The following is a 21,328-nucleotide window of genomic DNA, read 5'->3' as shown; positions in this document are numbered from 1 at the left end:
GATTTATAAATTTTAAAAACAGATTTTTAAATTCTTTTTTGGATTTTTTCTCATCTATTCCACCATCGAGGTTTTTGGTCATATGAGTAATGATGCATACGTATGGATATATACATATAATTGATCCAGCTCTGTCATATACGTTATTAGTCATTTTTTTCTACCCTGCACATTCGTCAAGTGTCTTATTCTTCTCTCTATTTCCATTCCCTCTCTTAAGAGTCCTTCTGTCTTCTCCTCCTCCACGATTTCGTCACGCCCTCTCCAGAGGGGGAGAGGCACTTCTCCTCCCTCCCTCGTATTAACTCGTGTTCTCCCGCCGAGGCCCCAAATCGCACGTTACGACATCCAATGTGAAATCAATGGCGAGGGTGTTCCCTTCCGCTCCAAGGGACTGGAAGGGAGTGAATATAGAGATCCTTTCTCCCCAACCAATACCCTCTCTCTTCAACCCTCTCCTCCCCCTCCCACTTACCCCTTGTGTGCCCGTGTCACTCCGCCTTCACCCTCGAGGTCCCTCGCTCACTCCAACCATCGCCCGGTCGCACCGTTTGACTCCTTCTGTTCCTCCGCGGGAACAATTTGTTGATTCTTCCCCCATCATTCATCACTTTATTCAAATAATTTTTCGTATACAGCTGTGACGCCACTTTAAAGTGAAACTTTTCTCAAATGCATGTAATGAGGTAAAATACAAAACAATGTAGGTAAAAACTACAAAAAAATAACCAAAAACTACAAAAAACAAACAAAATAATAACATCTACTCGTAAAAAAATAATAAACCAGAGAAGTAGGTTAAGCCTGAATCACACGATCATTGTCTTTCGTCGCGAAAAGTGATCACTTGAGCGATCGCTTTTCGAGACGGGAATTTAAGTGATCGCTCTAGTGATCCTTTTTTTTAATCACACGGTCCCTCCCGCCTTCGCTTTTCGCATCACTTCCGATATCGCAGCTCGTTTTCATAGGGCCCGCATAACGAAAATATATAGCATGTTTGTTTATCTATGTCGTTTCCACAATTGTCAAACGTTGCGCTGCAATTGCTCCATACGGGCATTCTTTCTGATTGGCTGATATATGGGGTTTTAATGACGGTTTCAGCGACGGAAAAAGCGACCGGAGGAGTTATGAAAAATAGTAATGGGAATCCTCATCATTAGAGTGATCGCGAAAAACAATTGCCGGCGACGATCATTCGCGAGTGATCACTCTAATGATCGCGATAGTGATCACTAGGAAATGACGGATAAAATGATAGTGTATTTCCGGCTTTAAACACTCAATTTGCTGACAGATGGGACCAATCCCACTGGTTGTAAGTGTGAAGTAAGTACATGTACGGTGAAATTGTTGCAAGTATGAGTAAGAAGGATCTATGGAGGGTTTGAGTGAGTTTGGAAGGGAGGAGAGGCGATATAAAGGTAAGCGCTTGGTAAGGGAGAAATCCTCAGAATAGGAAGATGTCAGAGTAGGGAGAGCGAGCGGGTGGAACGAGTTATTGGTATCCTAAGATTCAACAGAGAATGGAATTCAAGGCCGTTAGGAGTCAATTTTAGGATATGATGAAGTAATTTTAAATCCTATTAATTCTAGATTTTGTGGGAAAATAAAAGAGAGAAGACAGCAAAGTGTCAGAGGGTATGTTGTGAAAATACCCTGCCTGACTATTTTGGTAAAGAAGTGAGGGATGCAATCGATTTTACATTTGTCGCGGCTGACATGGAAAAATTTAGGATCAATATGAAGGTCCCTGCGTTATTCTCGCAATCGTTAGAATTTTTTGTTTGTTCTTCGGTTATAATCACCTCTTTCGACGGTACCCAATCTTATTCATAAAATTTTGGTTGAAAAAGCTTCTTGGTGGCAATGATAAAAAATACGTAAATTTCACGGCATAATAATTTCATAGATATATTTACATATAATATTGCCATCACAGCAAAATATCACGAAAATGTCCGCTGGTATCATTCGTTTCGTTTAAACTGCTAGAAATGTTTTTAAATTGAAAAATTTTATTATGATTTTTCGAATCATATAATGGAAATTGAAGAGAAGCGTTTTCCATTAAAGGATGGATATATTGCCATCGACGATGTATTCTTTTATTCGCCTATTCAAGTAGGTTCACATGGCCACCATATCGCAGCAGTGCTTTAATCGAAATTTTTTTGTCAGTTATGCGCACAGCTCATGTCTTTTCATTATATTTTTTTAACGTACGAGGGTGGTTTGAAAAGTTCTCGGAATTGAATAGAAAAAAATGTTCTTACATCACTAAAATTTATTTTATTTTTCAATATATTCTCCTTGTAGATTACTTTATTTGGTCCAACGAAATTCTAGTGCCTTGATCCCATCTCGAAAATGAGATTTCTCTAGCCCTGCAAAATAGTTGTTAACTCCGGCTATGAGTTCTTCATTTGAAGTAAATCATTTTATCCACCTGGTCCACCCTCAAGAAATTTCAATTTTGGGAAGAGATGGAAGTCTGACGGAAACGCATCAGGTGAATAAAGTGGAAGTGGCAACAATTAATACCATAGTTCGTGTTATTTTGCCTTGGCGACAGCACATGTGTGCAGGCGCGCATTGTATTGATGGAAGATGATATTCTTCCTCGCTAAACCTGGCCTTTTTTCGCGTATATTTTGTTGAAATCAGTCCCAGATGTTAGCATAGTATTTTCTAGTAATTGTTTGCCTAGTGGGGAGACAAACTATACACAGAATTATCTTTACATCCCAGAACACTAATGCCATGACCTTTCAAGTCGAAAGAATTGTCTTTGCTTTCTTTAGTGGTGGATAATCATCATGTTTCCACAGTTTTGGCTGTTTTTTGGTCTCTGGGGAATAGTAATGGACCTAAGTTTCATCTTTGGTCACAATCCCATGCAAAAAAAACTAGTTCGTTTCCCCTAAAACGGGTCAAACATTGCTCCGATATGTCCATTCTATGTCTTTTTGATCCAGCGTCAAGAGTCGCGGCACTCATCTTGCAGATAATTTTTTCATTTCTAATTTTTTCGTTAAATTATAATATAACCTTTTATATGACATCTAGCAAGCAAGAGCAATTTCACCCACTTTCAATCGGCGATCCTCCGTTACCATTTTGTGCACTTTTACTATGATTTCTGGAGTAGTGACACTTCTTTGCCGACCTTTGCGCGGACTATCATCTAAGCTCTCCCGACCAAATTTAAATTCTATTGTCCTCTTGGCAACAGTTGACTATGAAGGAGCAGAGTCTCTTAGTGTATTCTGGGAATCGGCATGAACGTCCTTTGCTTTCATACCTATTTTTACGAAGTACTTAATCACTGCACGAATCTCGATTTTTTCCATCTTCGCAAATCACTATGTGGGAACAACAAAAAAGCCTCGTCACCGACACAGTTCTTTTCCACGATCATTGGCATGTGTTTACAGCGAACAGTCCTATGGACATCACGTGAAAAGTTTGTTGCACTAGCGCTGACAACTCGTGGAGATTCCGAGAACTTTTCAAACCACCCTCGTATTTAATCTCCTTATTGCCCTTCTTTGTTAGCAACGTATTTTCTAGGTTATTTCTAGGTTAGGCACACAAATCACCAAGCTCCCTTTTCCTAGCGCCTGCTTCCTCATTTTTCCTCTTTGAAATATTTTAATGCTCGCCAACCTTCTTACCCACATCTAGAACTCTTAGAAACTTAGATATATCTCAAAACTCAAAATGTCTTACTATTGAGAGACACATTCCAATGCTTTCTTTAAGTAATAGATTCTACTCCCAAAAGAAAGATGGTAAGGAAACAAGAAGGAGTCTTTCCTTGACATCATGTTATCTTTCCTCTACACCGCATCTGCCATAATTACTTGTGCCCTGTGGGTATATTAGAATAGAAGTAAATATATTCAAGTTTTTCGAACAACCCCTCCATACTTGCTTTCTGCCATGTAAATGTATCTATATTCGCTAGGAATTCTTCTTTTGTTTGCCTATTTCAAAATTTTACAGGAAATCAAGGATGGATAATATTGCTATGAAGTGATGGGCCTGCATAAGCCTTGGGCAGGCTTTGCAATATGCGCTCACTCATACGTTTTAATTATTAACTCTTTCCAGAACTTTATTTTCCCAGGTCATTCCTTTAAGTGATTCCTTGATTGCCAAAATAAAAAATCACTATTATTATGGGTAAAAAAGATCTTTTCTTATTCGTAAACATTAATTTTCATGATTGGCAGATTTTTATTATCGTACCTAATAGAAACGCCACCCAGATACCGAAGTAGTTTGAAGAAAGTCTATTGGAGCCTTGAAATATCTGAGTATTTTCCCCGACGATCATTTTCGCTATCGTAAAATAATGGCCTTTAAAGGATGGCTGTTAACTCACACCGAAAATGTGGAGTGGGCGGAGTAACAGGGGCACGGAGCCAGGGTGAGTTTTGGCAAACGGTGGGAGCAGCAAAGAGAGCCCTTGCCAAATCGAGGTTTATGAAAGAGTTAGATGTTCCTGAATGGAGGTCAACTGGTGCGTATATTATGCACTGTGTGACTCCTAACCAAAACTTAAAGCTGGGGGTCAACGTGATACTCATAAATTTCATCTTTTCACCGATGACCGTTTTGCCTCGATTGGAAAAATAATATTTCATTTTCTTATTGAAAACAATCCTCTGTTTTTTCAGTAGTTTTTCTCTAAGTACTGTCTGATGCTTTTTCAGCTAATTTTATTTGTTAATATCTCTCGAGTTTCACACCGAGTGAGGTTTTCCTTATCTCCAAAATCTATGGGAATTCCTGGATCCCTGAATATGATGAGGATACCGCTCGTCGAAATGTTGGAAGGAGAAATAAAAAACCTCAACTGGTTGAAAACCTGTAAGAACATCACCAAGTTTCTAGAGATTCTGAGATTTCAAATCGTAAAACCTCTGAAAGCTTCTTTAATTCCAAATAAAAGTCTTCTAATTCTTCATGATGAGTTTACAACATAAGATAAAACTTCTCCATAATTTTTCTATTTGGTGAATGGACAAGCTGTCAAGATTAATTCTGCAGTCACTTGCGCTTTCAAATTTATGTCGAGGCCTCTCATCATTTTATCTCATATTCGTGCTCGTAGTGCTCGCAATTGTTACACTTCCGTCACGATTGATGACCAAAGTAATGATTGGATTCTTTCTCCCTCATAGTAACTGTCAAAAAAATATAATTTATTTTGTGTTCTTATATTTAAGTACTTTTCGTTAAAGTTAAGAATAAGTTAAAGAATTATCACATTCATGAACCTCCCAGGAGGGATTTTTCATTTAAATTTGATGCTCCAATGACTACCTAATTTGGTTGGTCTTCATAGGCGCCGACTCCATGGGGCCTGAGGGGGCTCGAGCCCCCTCAATAATTCTTTTGGGGGGGCGGAGCCCCCCCAATAATTCAAGAAATTAATTAAGTGATATTATCATGCAGTGGCGCCGACTCCATGGAGCCTGAAGGGGCCCGAGCCCCCTCAAAAATTCGTTATGGGTGTGAGGAAATAATGTGTCAGGCTTGTAGATTTTCCCCGGAGTGTTCAGATATCGAGATTCGAGTTATCGTGTTCTAATGTTGATCATATGACTCTTCAAAAATGCTTAAAAAACTTAAAACTCACTACTTATAAAATTTCCCAGGGCAAGATCCCCGGTTAGGGCCCCCCCAATATTTTTTGTAAGTCGGCGCGCCTGTTGGTCTTATACTTTCTCTTGATTATTCATTGCTTAATTTTTAACTTCAATAGAGAATATATATTACATTACTCATGAATTAATATGCATTTGACGTAAACTCATCATGATGAGTCAACAACCCTGAGTTTATTTTGACACAGTTTTTCATTCCGCTTTCCTATCCGCTATTCTTTTCATACCTATGTATTTATTCTCTTTTACAGCCTTTATATCCTGTGATGTGTAACTTATTGTAGACCGTCCCTTGCCCTTTTTTCCTTCTCCCTGTCCTTCAACTATTGTCTTCATCAGGCCATCATGCCTCATAATGTGGCCAACTAAGTTGTCCCATCTTCTTCTTAAGGTATTTAGAAGACTTTTCTATTTTCCCACTCTTCTTAGCACTTCCTCGTTATTTACACGGTCAATCCATTTTATCTTCATCATTCTTCAATAGTGCCACATTTCAAATTCTTCCGTTCTTGATTTCTTTGCAGCTGTCAATGTCCAAGCCTCGATTTCATAGGGAAAAATGCTCCATATGTAGCATTGACGCAAACTGTAATACACAAATTATTATGACTATTAATGCCTTATAAATCTGTTTTTTAATGATATATAAATTACTTACTCATGGTTTGAATAAAGACTGTAGTCACTTTGATTTTACGACATAAAGATATGTGTATCTTTCAATATTTTTTTGTAATCATTTTTTTACATAGTTCTATCAACTGTGGAATATTGCATGAATAATGTTTAGTAGAGGATTCTTCCACCTCCAGGTATTTTGTATCTTTGTTCTCTAAGATTGCATTTGAATACATATTTTTTAATATACATTTACATATTTTTCATTTCTGGTTTCTCGGTGGAACCATTCTTCTTGGCCATAAAAAGGTCCACGATTGCTTCAATAGCAAAATATATCTACCTATCTATAAGTTCCATTTTTTCTGGAATACTTCGTGAAAGTAATTTCGCCAATCCTTATCTTTATGTTTTTATTTCCGAGACCTCGGCCTCGCCTTATACTCCAGGATTTGACTCCACGAAAGATCACCCCATCATCTTCCCGGAATTGACAGAAAAACGGCAGCGTCAGCCTAAACAGATATAGTTTAGCTTGCTCGTACGAAGAAGGACATCCATTCCTGTTCTTTTTTCTCTCTCTCTCTCTCCCTGCCTGGTGTGGCGTCCATTTACGCAGAGGGTGAGCCGGTCCAAGCCATAAAAAGCGGGAAATGGAATCACTTGGTATGACTATTCAATCTCGCGCGCGGGGAATCGCGAGGGGGAAGGTCACGGAGGAGAGGGAAAGTGTCACGTGATGCATATATATCCCCTTTTTCTTATTTCCGTCTTCCCTGCCTTCTGATGAGGAGAAGAATGGAGGGAGAGATTGATGGTCTGGTATCCATCACGCAGGAAAATAACGACCGTGGGAAGGGAGGGGCAGAAATGGGGCAGCAACGCCCTCTCGGGGTCCGAAGGTGGATTGGGGTTGCTGCTTTTAGAGAACAATCGCTTTTGTCTTGACTCATAGGCGTAGGTACATATATCGGCACGTATACTCGTGATAATTTATCATTGATAGAGGAATTCATAGTTCATCACATTTTGACATCTATATTATTTCTACTGTATAGATACCTTTTTCTCAACTTATACGCAACCAAACTCTACAAATGAGGTACCAAAATGCACAGAATTTATCAGAGAACGGCATATCTTACTACCTAAATATTGCTATTGCTTCCTAAAATTGGTTTTTAAATAATTAAAAAAAAAACAAAAAAAACAGTAAATATTCCTGACGTTAACGCCGCACAAACTGATAAATTTGTTCATTTGCAACAATATCTCACATTCTTTAAATAACTTTTATCAAAATGCGGCTGATTCCACATTCAAGTCTCCTGTTGATACGTAAGTATGAGTCACCATGTGCGTTTAACAGAGGATAGTGTAATTACTTCCAATGTTGTGTTTAAAGAGGTCCTCTGACCTCAATTTGTACATGAACATTCCAATTAAATTTGTACATAAGGCCCTGCCTTTTTTTTCTACATTTTAAAATTAGCAACGCGCCTATCCCTCTGTGGACCTGCATTGAAAAGAGCGGGGGAAGCCCGCTGGGAGCGGGCGCAGCACGCTCGTAACTTTTTTAAATTCTGAGTTAACGAAAAAGAGATCGCACACCGTAACATTCGTTTCAACCTCCAGGTCATTCTCGAGCATTTGTTTGACGTACCGGCCGAAACGCGTTGTACGGCACTCAATAGGCTTGAGGAAAAGTGCCATTCATTTTTCGATAACTCAGGATATCCTCCCAACATATCTCGCCTGAATAATTTATTTTATGTAAATACTGAGTTTATTCTTTTAAATCTCCAATAAGTGAGGATGAAAAATATTGATATGACTACGGAAAACAAAGGAGCGGAAGGTGGAAAGACGTGTCTGTGTAGTTAGCAACTTTTTTTCTCGTCTAGCGTAGCGCCTAGATAAGCCATCGGTTATCTACTGGCGATTTAGATGTCTTAAGAATCGCAAGCATGTGAATAATGATTTCTCTCTCCATTCCCTTAAGTTGGTATCATTTAATTTTTAAAGTTCTCGAACCACAAAAATAAGGGATAAAATCCCGACGAATTTACCTCTCAGAGAGTAATTGAAATTTCTGCTGAGTTCACGATGAAGAAACAGTCTCTGATTTAGAAGTCACGGAGGATCAACCAAGGCCATGTGACGTGTTAGTCTTATATAGTTCTTCCGTCGTTATTGCTTTAGACGATGATAGTGAAGGTTTAACCCTTAACCGGTGACGTGCGGTCTGAGAGACCGCTGCGTTTCTAAAATTATGAATATTTTCAAAATTGCTATTTCAAAATATCTATAATCCTCTTGAGCGTCCATAATGCTGTATAATAAGGACATATCACACTTAAAATTTAACGTTCTTATTATTTATTTCTGAAAATTTGCAACTGAATTTTAGCAGCGGTCTGTGAGACCTCACGTCACTAAATTGGAAAAAAAACAACAAACGTAATGCTAGTAGGAATGATTAAAAAGGTTCTTAAATACAATTCCCTAGTGATTTTTCATTATAATAATTAATAATTTGCAAGGAAGCATTTTTAGTGGCATTACGTGCATAATTCAGTACTATATTCAAAGAAATACGATAATAATAACAACTCAAGTGTTTTTTATATCAATTTTTTGACCCTATTTCAAATATCAATTTTTAGTGAAAAATTGGTTGGTATTGGGAATGTATAATATTAAATATAAGTTTCAGAGTAGTTAAGCAGTCAAAAAAACGTTGAACTAAGCAATATAAATGAATTTGCAACGTTTTATGAATTTTTGTTTTATTGAGGTCTCCCGGACCGCACGTCACTGGTTGAGGGTTAAAGTCAATGATACCTACTTATCTAAAGGAGACCGATCGAGCGGTACGATTGCATCCTCTTTAGCGCAAGACTCTGACCAGATGAGTTGGCCCTCCTCCTCCCTCCATTCTAAAACATTTCAGATGAAATAAACGGAAAAAAAACTATTTGTGCGTCCGTTGGTGGGTGCATCAAGGCGCCTTCAGGGGCCACCAACCTCACTGTTGGCGTCACTTTGGTTCCTCTATTTTTTTTATCGTCCCTCCTTGTCCCGAACTCAGCTCACCCCGTGAACTCCTCTTGCCTTATTTCTCCTTTTTTTGCCGGCCTCCTTTGAAGGGAAAAAAGAGAGCCACAAAAGTAAGAGCCGCCTTCTTATATTGCTCCGTTCGTGAAAGATTATTGGTGGAATACATGGGTAGGTTTTTGGATACCGGCTGCCCATAGGGAGGAGCTTACTTCATTGTTTTCTCACAGACCCGAAAGAGGACCAATAACTGTTCCGCGGCTGGAACAAAGGAAATATCATCTTGAGTGTTTTTTTTTCTTCCTTTTTCTTTCATTTCCGAAATCCTTTCCAGTGAGTCCCACAATGTCCTTTAAGTGTGGGAGGGAGAGCTCTGCTCCTCCATTCTGAATCTCTTGCATGGGCGTCTGAAAGCTTGAGAGCCTGGAGATTTTCTTTTGTCCTACACTCCCGATATTTTATTCCGCATCCTGAGTGTAAGAGCTGAGGCTCAGTGGAAGCGCAAATTATCTCCGGTGTCCTTATTCTATGTACATAGTATCCTACGTTGCATTATGCAAATACGGTAAGTTATCTTTCATGTAACTGTAGCCTAGAGTAACCGTAGTAGAGTCTTTTTCTTATAAACATCCTTCCTCAAGAATCATAAGATGCAAAGATAATGTTTTCAAACTAGCATTGCTCATAAAAAAATTTAAATGCAAATACAATCCTTATATTTCCAGTAACCTTCGTTCCAAATATTTTCCGTTAAATATCCATCGCCTAAAGCATAAAATTATGAGAAGAAATAAAATTGAAATGTTATTTAACTTAGCGTATTGCACAAGCGTAGTTAAAATATTACTTCCAAATTTTCAATCTGCTTCTTTCGTTCGTTTCTAAGGCAATCTTAATTTTTTTTCTTTTATTTTATCACCAAACATTATTTTGAATAGCAGTTGCTAGGGCTACTTGCTACATATAAATAACTGTGAACTATAGGATATTCAAGTACCACATAGTAAGAGTAAGGCATGAGTCGTCAATTAACTTTCTTATCGCTTCACCACAATTTGTGTTTATCATTTTAAAAATCACGTGAAACCTAAGTTCGTCGTCATCATCAGCGGTACTCACTTTAAATTTTTATTTTTAAATACAAAATGTCACTCCCTCAATCATATTGGATGTTAATTATAATGTGTTTTTGAGTGGCATCTATAAATTAAGTATCATCGCGAATTATTCCTATGTAGGTTTTTCAACGTTAAAATATGAACAGTGTGATTTGTTTTAACCAAGCATGTGCATTGGTCCATCAGACTTCATAATGTCAAAATTTTCGAAGCGTATAAGAGCCCAGTTTGAGGGTTTGATGTGTCTTGCGTAGGTCTTTCATTACTCTCTGTGAGAGGAAAGTGAGAGTAGATTCGGGAGTTTGTGTTTCGAAGTGGAGGGGAAGTTCGACGGAATTTTTGGTAAATTCGAGCGGAATAGTTTCACTAAAGAAGCGCTGGGATAGAATTTATCCCATGCTCGAGAATAACACTGACGAGATTATCCGTGAAACGTGCCCTTTGCGATAGTTTATCGGAAGACATGAAGATGAGGTTTTGGGAAGATGAGCGTAAGAAATCCTTAGAAATTTTTTATTCATTTTTTTATCTGTTTCTTATTTTAGTTCTCCATTTATTATTTTCTTTTGTATTTTTCAATGAATTGTGAACTGTCATTTTGAACAGAGAATTAACTAAAGTGAGAGGAAAAAGATAAAAATTATTTAAATCATGTAAACGAAAAATAATGGAAAATTCTTTTAATTTAATAAATAAAGATAATAAAAAAAGAGAATAAAAGTACTGTCCCTATCATTCAACACGCATCTTTCAGAGCCCAAGCAATCAATGAAAACCTCTATAAAAAAATCATACGTTCGGTCGTGCAGCCGCCATTTTATTATCTGGGTTACTTTTTTATGGGAACGAAATTTGTCTCCACCTATGGCCGTTTGAGTGGGTCTCACAGGTGGCAACTTCTTGGAACGGGCTTCAGTGCGTATTTCCGATATGGAAGAGTGTTTAAAAAAATGTTGGATTAGTAAGGACTCTGCACGAGTATTACAATAATTATCACTGTCACGTTGCAAAATTGCGCTATTAATCCCACGCTTCTACTTTTCACTGATTTTTGGACGAAATGATATTTTCATCACATCTTATCTATGGTTATTATTTCATCATCCGTCAAACGGCGGTAGTCCATTCCAATTTCTCCTGCTAATACAATTGTTTCTGGCGTAATAACATGGTATACTGGACCTGGGCTGGGAAAATCTACCGCATGAGTGGCGCTTTCTTTTTATTTTCTGACTACTTACCCCAAATCCACTCTTGTTTAAGCGATGAAAATACCTCGAAATGTTGGCACTTTGCATTCACTCATTTACTCAATAGAGGGAGTGTGGTATCCCAGCTGGTAATGCGCCTAGCTAATGATCGAAGGGCCTCGAAAAGTCTTCGGACATCCCAAATCAAAAGTCCACGGATTGCGAGGTGGCCCAGGAAAAGGACCTGGCCCCCATACCTTGAATGCGTGAACTTCACATTCCTGTGACCAAGACCAAGGTGAGCCCTACCCTCACCTGACTAAACCAACCCTCGAGTCGAATCACTGAGTGTATGAGTGAGTGACGTTCTAACATTAATACTGTGAGTAAACCCTATGTCCGTTCGATAGGGTAACGGTAGAGCTCACCCCAGACTAAGCCACGAGCGTGTCACATCTCACATTCAGGGTATGGAGGCCAGCATACCACCCAAGCTCTGAACCCAGGACCGTTTGATCAGAAGCCCAGCGCTCTACCCACGAAGCCAAAAGTCTCCCATTTTATTTTTAGAGGATCTCTAAAGTTTCATTTCTTCATTAATCAAAAATAACAGAAAATGTTTGTTGTGTTTCTATTACCCTCATTGTACTCAGCCGCCACAGTTTCGATATAATGTATTTCATGAACCCATTAACCAACTTACCAAAATATTGTACTTACTTTAAATCAATATTTTATTGCGTTTTCAAGTAGTGTATCTTAATTGTTTGCGAGCTAACTTTGTGGAAATTGCTCATAGTTCAATAAATAAGCTGATAACTTTGTCTTATGCCGCACAGCTTAATTTGGTACAACCTCTTGATAATGATGTGGAAGGGTTGAAACAGGAAACCGGTCGAGGTTGTGCCGAAAAAAGCTGCGTGGAATAGACACACCTTGAGAATGATAGTTATCCATTTAAAACTATAACGGCATGAGTTTGATTCAGGGATTTTTTTCCTTTATTTTCCAGTCGATTTGCTTAATTTATATGTCTTTCTTTTACTTCGAAAATTTCATTGTCATGTTCATTCATTCGCAATTCAGATGTAAATAAATCATTCAGCATATTACGTATAATAATGTCTTTATGTCTGGGAATGTTAAATGGGGTTTAATAAAGGATATATGAAATCGGTCGATTGGTGATAAACTCTTTTATACTCTTGAAATAATCCTAATCAGAATTAATCACGCATTTTGAAGTAAACTTGCAGCGTTCTACGTGTCCCAAAATTATGAATTAACGTTATTTTCATTAAGGCTTTTAAAAAATATAGCTAGATGTACGAAGTACTCACATCTAGGCTGGATGAAATGGAATAGCTATGGGCAGGCGGAGAACGAGTAAGACTAAACTTGGTTCTTTCACAATGCAATTACAAAGGATTGGGATTCCCCGATGTAATTGCAAAATCTTAATGAAAAAATCTATGTCTGCTCTCTGTACTAGTTTTCATGTTAGTTCTATCACAGTACGACTTCCAAATCGGTCTACTGGCTCCTCGAGAAATAGAATTAGCCCATCAAATACAACCGCGTTACTTCATGAAAGATATTGGGTTGGAATATCTAGGGCATCGAGGGTATTGGAGAATTGATAAAAAAATAACACTTGTTCACTTTAGGCCACATTTTTGCTCTTAAATCTGTATTTCATCAAGACTATGAAAGTATATAACTAAAATAAGATACAGTTGTTGGAATATAACATGGTCATACGGTGATATTTTTATTTGGCCGATATTCAACGACTCGATTCAAATTAATAATAACAGCAAGATATTTTGAAACGACTGCGGAGTTGAGAGGGTCAACATAAAAAGTATGGATACGGTCAATGGAAGAGAAAGAAACATTTAAGTAGATTAAATCTGAGGTATTAAAGGGGGTGTTTAAATTATTCTCGCCAATTTTCACCACATATTTTGACGTAAACTTTCAATGTTTAATTTTTCCTTAGAAAACGAGGTATTTATTTTCTGACCATTCAAATATGTCGCGGAAAATCCGTATAACTCATTTGGTAAATTACATGGTATAGTTATCTTTTTCAACGGTCTCATACAAATGACGCTGAATATTCCGAAATTATTCATATATGGGCTGCATGAAATGGAATAGCCCCGGGCTCTTGTCCCTAGAAGGAAATCCTCCCTGCTAATTAGCGAAATCTTAATAGAAAAACCGACGTCTGCTCTCTGCACTAGTTTTCATGTCAGTTCCATCGCAGTGCCGCTTCCATTTAGGTCGACTGGTCCCCTCGGGGGATGGCGGCCATCAAAATACGACCGCGTCACGCAGTGGAAGAGATTGGCGCGGAATATCTGGAGCGTCGAGCGCAGGAATTAATTTGGAACCGCCCTCCCGGTTCACCATCGCGACGCACGCGAGCACGGCGGCCTTCTTAGATGATGGGGAATTTTATTCCTAAAATTAGAGTCTGGAATTAAAATCGCCCGGTCGACCCGCGATATGAACCGGAAGGTTCGGTGCGAAATGGCAGTGGATTAATTTTCTCATCACTGCGAAGCGGTGGAACACTGTCTTCCCCACGGCGCTTACCAATGTTTGCCATGTCCTCCCTCGCGCCCAGAAGCGACCTCTTCTGTGACCGACAAACACTCATCGGGATCAGAGATAGTTTCGGCAAAATGGTCGAACGTGCATCGCCAACTCCCTCGCGTGCGCCTATAAATATGCATTTGTTTATCGAGGACGTGAGTAAAGCGACCTCATCTCATCTCGTGACTCCCTAAACCGTTGACTTTGCAGACGTCACAGGGTATGAAAACTCTCGGGAAAATATGGCGACTGGTTAATTAATATAGCTTTGTATGTTGAAAACTTCCAAATAGTGGTCGGTTTCCAGCAAAGCTAAAAAAAAGTCTGGAATTTTATGAAATATTTAAAACTTCTGGAAATTTCAGAGAATAATATGGCAATCAGGGAAAAATGAGATGGAAAATGCTTAATATTCTCGTATTATTTGGTGTAGGTATCGACTAAATAAAGTAAAATAGTATTTCCGAATGCTAAGTTTGCGGAATTGAAGGGGAATGAGGTAATACTTTACTCTTGAGTTGTGGAGAACATTGCGTTGAATATATATATATTTTTTTTTAATCACGAGATGTGGGTCATTGTAAATATTATTTAATTTTTTCCAAACTTTGCCAACGTTTCGGACATTTTATTTGTCCATCCTCAGGGCTATAAAAATGATAATTTATGATATAAAATTTGTTAAATACAGGCAATTTTACAGTTGTTATACATTAAAATACATGGAAATACATATTCAAAATTTACCTTTAAGTCTGATGTTGTTTTTATTTATTTACAATTTGGTTGCTTGGATTTCATTCTTTGTTGGTTATGTCATTTATTAAATTATGATAAATTTTGCTAAGGTAAGTAATGTCTGTTCTTTTATTGCAGCTTTTTTTATTTCTGGATATGTGGTACATTTCTTTGAATAATCTTTTTGATAAAACTGGTTCTGTATCTAAAATTTTGGCCTCTTCGAAACGAAATGAGTGACTGTTTGTAATTGCATGATCTGCTAATGCACAAATTTGAATTTTGGTCTTAATTGATGTTTTATGTTGTGAGATCCTATTTTTTAAATATTGACATGTTTGGCCTATATAATTTTTATCACAGTCTTTACATGGAATTGAATAAATGATATTGCTTCTAAGCTGCATAGGGGTATTTGACTTAAGTTTAGAATATATGAGTTTATGTTGGGTTTTATAGTTTTTATGTGCTATTTTAAAATTTGTTTTTTTGAATACTTTGGTAATTTGTTCTGATAATCCATTTATATAAATCATTCCTCGATATTGGTCTGTATTTGTGTTTGATATATTTGTTGTAGTTATTGTATTGTGAGTCTGTGAAGATGATTTTTTATTTGAATACAGTATGTTATTGATTAATTTTTTTGGAAAGTGGTTTTTTTCTAAAATATTACCAATTATTTTCAAATTTTTTTTATGGAAAATCTTATCACTTAAACTGAGTGCTCTAAATTTGAGTGCCATGGCCGTATTTATTTTGTGCTTTAGAGGGTGGTGGGAAAGAAAATTTAGATATCTATCTGCTTTATGCGGTTTCCTGTACCAATCTATTATTATGGAACCATCAGAGTTTCTTTTAGTGATCATATCCAGAAAAGGAAGTTCATTATTTTTTTCTTTTTCTATTACAAATTGCAATTTGGGATGGAAATCATTGAAATGTTTTAAAATAGTGTTATCTTGTATATTATTTGGTATTGCTAAATATAGGTCATCAACAAATTTATAGATGAAAGGTATATTAAAAGGTATCTTTGGTAGCACTGTATCTAATAGTTTGTTCATGGTGAGATCTGCCAAAATGGTTGCCACTGGGGATCCCATAGGAACACCATTTTTTATATGGTATTGACAATTTTTATATTGTAAATACCCCTGGTTTATACATAAATCAAAAATTTCAAAAAAATCTTCTTTGTTTAGAGTTGTATTTTGGTTTAGAATTTCCCAATTATCCATTACAATTTGGTTTACCAAGTCGAGGGGGATATTTGTAAAAAGGGATTTGACGTCTAATGAGCAAAGGTTATAATTTAAAGGAATATTTTGTTTTTTAATTTTATCAAAGAATTGAAAAGAATCTTTAATATTGTATTTATCTGAGGATAAATTATTAAGAATGTTGGAAATGAATTTCGCACATTCGTAAGTTGGGCTGTTTACAAAACTTACTACTGGTCTTAGAGGATTTTCCGGTTTATGGTCTTTAACTAATCCATAGAGTTTTGGTGGAGTACTATTGTGCTTAATTAGTTTGAATTTTGTTTTAAAATCAATTTTATTTTCCTTAAAAAGTTTTTTAACAAGAGTATTTACTTTATTTTGAAGTGATGTGGTTAGGTTTTTGTTTATGGGAACTTTAGCATAGATTTCGTTATCATCAAGTAAGTCATGTATTTTCTTGTCATATTCCTGTTTATACATAATAGCTGTTTTGTTTGATTTATCTGTTTTGAGTATAATAATGTCAGGGTTATCTTTTAAAAAAATTTTAGTTTTATGAAGAAGATTAATGAAAATAGATTTATGTGGGCATTGTTTTTCTTTATGTATGAAGTTTGTTATTATATTTGTGCATTTTGCTCTAATTGTATCTCTTTCAGATGGATATTTTAGTTCAGATATAATACTGTCTATGTCAGCTAATAATTGAGACATTGGAAAATCTTTGATTGTGTATGGCAGACCAAATTTTGGTCCAAAACTGAGAAAATTAGATATATCTTTAGGTATTGAAATGGAAGTAAGGTTTTTTAGCCATATGGAATTATCTATTTCAATTATTTTTTTGGTAAGTTTCTCAAATTTTTTAATGTGTCTTTGTTTCACTTGATTGAAATATTTTTCATATAACTGTTCCTGATGTCTAAAAAAGGAATTGTAAAAACTATTCGGAGTTAAATTTGAAAATGATTTTTTCTTTTCTTCAAGGTTTTTCTTAGTTTGGTCTATTTCCCAAATGCAAATTCTTATTTCAGTTATTAATATTGATCTTTTGAATTTGTAAACTATTTTTTCGACATCATTAGAAAATGGATGAACTGAATTAAGCAGTGAGTAGGTACATTTAACGTTATTAACAATATGAGTTGGAAAAAAGTTTGATTTCTTACATTTAAGCAAAAAAATGAGACTGTTTTTTTTACTTGCTAAGCGTCTCATAAGTTTGGAAATTTCATTAGCGGCATGCGTAGCATCAATACCAAATCTTTGACGGAAATCTTCACGACCCCTTATTATATATATATATAATAAGGGGTCGTGAAGCATATAGTTTGAATTGCGTTGAATGGAATTGTTCCGAGTCCTTTTAGCAAGTATGAGGTTTTAATATGCGCTGTCAGTTACTATGGAAGGCTTCATGAAGAATTTCCACTGTCACTGTTACTCTGTACTTTCTCGTGGCCGTCTGAACCACTTGCTTTGATTAGGGTACCTATTGAGAATGATGACTCTAGAAAAAGACAACTGATGTATTGACATTGCTTTGGATGTTGCAAAATTTCCATCGGTTAGCTTTATATAGGTAAAACTGGAATTATCTAAAAAAAATTATAATTTTCATTTCCCACAGAAGTCACTAAATGTTTCATTTGTAAGGAAAAATTAATATTAAAAAGTCCAGATATTTTCTTCTAATTCATAATTTCAGTGCCAATATAAGGATAAATGCATTCAAATACCCAATTTGGGAAATTTGAAGAAGTGAGGAATTATTTTACTCTGAGTTGTGCGGAAAAATCTTCTTTATTGGAATTATTCCCAGCATTTCATGCAATTAAAACATTTCAGAAACTATGAAGGACTTCGTTTAGCAGTTTCATTTTTTGCAGTTAGATCCACTGATAATCTTATTATTCAATTTATTTTGCTGGACGATGCAATCCATCTTGAGTGAGGAGTCTCTCTCCGGTAGTTTAAAAAAAATCATGGACGCTGGCTTAAGGGTTTGTTTCTTTCGCCGACCGCAGGAACTTGTGGCGTGAGTGAGCGATGGAGGGTTGCTTCGCTTGAAATGAACTTCTCGAAATTAGACCACTTTGCCTCCGCCTCTTGAGTGCTTCCTCCGTTCGCCGCCACCGAGGCGTGGCGTCCCGATTGCCTCGTAAAGGGTCGCGATTAGGGAATCCCAGCCTTCCAATCCGTCTTCGGGAGAGAGTTAATCCCCGCGCCGAGGGAAAGTTGATTTGTGTGCTCACGTGGGGTGTTTCGATGACGGTCATCAATCCGAGCGATGGCTTCTCCCATGCCACCACCTTTCTCCTTGATCCCATGCATACATCACACCGGATTTTTCCCATTGGAATATATAGGAGCATATTTACATACTACACAGCAAGCCGTCTTAATAGGCGTGTTGTGGTGAGGGTTAGGACACCACTCGTCGACAGATAAAAAGGAAATGCTCTTACAAATTTCCACCCAGCATTTATTTGTGTGCTTTATTATTTCGGGGAAAACGAATTCTCATATCAATACTCTCGGCCAAATATCATATCATACGCAATAATCCACGACTGAAAAGGAAATACATGTAACAATCATAACTGTTGTGGAAACAGATAACTATTTTCTTTGCCGATTTTGAAAATAAAGATTTTTATTTTCCTTATTACGAATTTATAAAAAAAATGTTGATTGCATACGGTCTTATGGCGGTTGTCGTGAATAGGTCAAAGTTTGTCGTGCCAGTTAAGCTTGTATATTGTGTTTTTTGAGTAAGAGGGATAGGAACATTCTGCTGAATTGCTGTGTTTGAACTTTCTCAATCGGATATTTCGGAGGCAATGGCCCAGGGGATGAGGATTGGTCTTTGGCGCTTAGGATTAAGGAGTAGATGGATTTAGCACAAGCGATTAAGCGACAGAGAGGTCGCAGGATAACGTTCGCAATTATTTTTCAAGTCATCACACGCCCAGTGGTTTCCTCAGAACCTTGAGTTTTGATCTAAATTTTTATTTCGAGCTTTATCCAAAGGAATAAAAGAAATTCTTAGAGATTTATTGTTCTATTTCTTTGATATCGAAAGGATGAAGGTAAGTTCAAGAAAAATCAATCATTTTCGTGCCCTTAAGCAAAAAATAGGGGAAAATGAATTACTATTGAAGTTAAGTGATTTGGAAAGTATGCTAAACCATAAATGTGTGTACTTTTCCGAATGAATTCTTCTGTTTTTGGGCAACTAAAAGTTCCACTTTAAATAAAAAAATACGAAAATACACTACAGACGGTACAAGCTCCTGAAAAATAATAGTAATTTTGAGTGCAATTAATCCTTTGTGTCATCAGCAGTCACCTCAGAAAATGCCATTGACCTTATCTTCACTTCTTATATCTAGACCAAATTGCGCCAAATTCAGGCTATCAATGGCAGTAATTCTTAGGTGCTGATGTTGATATTGGTGCCGTGACTTCGACGCAATTTAGAGTCTGGTAGGTGTGGTAGTGGAGATAATGACTTTGTTACTTTTGAAAACGGCTAATGGTATATTCCAATCCGTCCATTTCCCTTTGATAGGTTTCAGGGTTATTTAAAACTATTTGCGAAATTTTAGCACCACATATTTGCGGTGCCTTAATTTAATCACTGGAGATTTGACTTCGTGGTTATTCATTTTGAATGAATAATACGCGAACAGGTATGCTCCATGCAATCAATTTTACTAAACTTTGACTGATTCCAACGCACCTTTCCTGATCCAGTAAATATAAAGGTGTGGAACGTACGAAGTTGGTGTATTATTAATTCGTTTTGGATATTTTAGGTGATGTTGAAGCCTCCATTATCGTATCCCCTCTCCATTATCTGTTCGCAGACATTCCAGAGCTGGTGGTGTTGAAGGCACAGCCCAAAGAGCTGCGCATCGAGACGATATTGCTGACGCAGTGTATGCCCTCGTGGTCCGTGACGTCTGAGATGACGTTCACGGTGGCCAAGAGCATCCTGCTGTACACGGTGCCGCTCATCTTCATGTCCTTCACCTACTACCAGATCGTGCGCGTGCTCTGGAAGTCGGCCAACATCCCCGGACACACGGAGGCGCGGGCCGCGGCCGCAGCCGTCGCGGCCTCCGCCGCCTCGGCGTCCTCGTCCTCGGGCACCGGCAGCCACGCCGGGTGCACCTGCTCGAGTGCCGGGTCGGCGGCCATCCGGTGCTGCTTCCACCAGGGGGGGCACTGCAGCGGACGGCAGCAGAGCAGCACCAACAACGGCAGGGGAATATCGGGGGGTGAGTGCTCTCTATGATGAGGAAGCGTCAGCATGAAATCCACGAATATTTGCAATTTAGAGGATTCTCAAAACCACCGCTAGAATTTTTGCTCCGCGCGTATTGAAATCAGATTTCAAAATCACCACTCGCGGCATTGCCACCCAGTCAACACAAAAATTATGGCCACAATGAGGCCGAATTGTGGTTTAACTGTGGCAACTATGGCTATGGCTAGCCGCAGCTTGTGGCAGCCATCCGGCAAGCCGTAGTTTGGCTTGCCAAACACATGCGCAACAATGGCCACGCTTTGGAACATCTCAGGAAGCCCACAGATTGACAAACCAAACATTTTTAAACAGGTATATTACGGTTGCTATTGATACAGGTTTGTGGGTGAGTTATTAAAATGGAAGTTGATTGATTCTTACCATACCTCCACTGCAAAAGCGCTCAACAATCGCCCACCGAATCAAATCCGCTCATCTAGTAGCCCAACAATATGAATCCGCTTAGCTGGCAGTGTCCGAAGCATAAATGCTCACCTCCAAGCTCGGAGAATGTGTCTGATGTGTCTTTTTCAGTCTTTTCTTTTTTGATAGCAACTTCGTACTGCATAGTAAATTTACTGACTATTCGTCATAGAATTAAATGTAGAAAAACACTCCTAGAAATTTCTTCCCCTGAGCACAGAAATTATTACTCAGATCGTTGTAAGAAATGAAGTGGCTGACGTAATTCTACTTTTGATGTCCTCATAGTTAGCAGTTTCATATTCTATGAATTTATTTTGTTTTCAATAAATAACCTAACAACCATTAAATTTTTCAC

The 21,328-nt window shown here is 37.6% G+C and overlaps 1 protein-coding gene across 1 annotated transcript in view; it reads left to right on the top strand.

Annotated features, from left to right (window-relative positions):
* The window catches only part of LOC124155438 (5-hydroxytryptamine receptor 1-like), a 102,966-nt gene that overhangs the window by 51,928 nt on the left and 29,710 nt on the right, over positions 1-21,328 (top strand). The window contains exon 2 of the mRNA XM_046529254.1: positions 20,105-20,518. Coding sequence (XP_046385210.1) covers positions 20,179-20,518 — 340 coding nt within the window. The 5' untranslated portion in view covers positions 20,105-20,178. The remainder of the gene's footprint in view (positions 1-20,104; positions 20,519-21,328) is intronic.

Source organism: Ischnura elegans, chromosome 3 (genome assembly GCF_921293095.1).
Source record: "Ischnura elegans chromosome 3, ioIscEleg1.1, whole genome shotgun sequence".
In the NCBI taxonomy this organism is placed as follows: domain Eukaryota; kingdom Metazoa; phylum Arthropoda; class Insecta; order Odonata; family Coenagrionidae; genus Ischnura; species Ischnura elegans.
The sequence above is the reverse complement of the archived record's forward strand: the minus strand, read 5'-3'. Positions and strand labels throughout refer to the sequence as shown.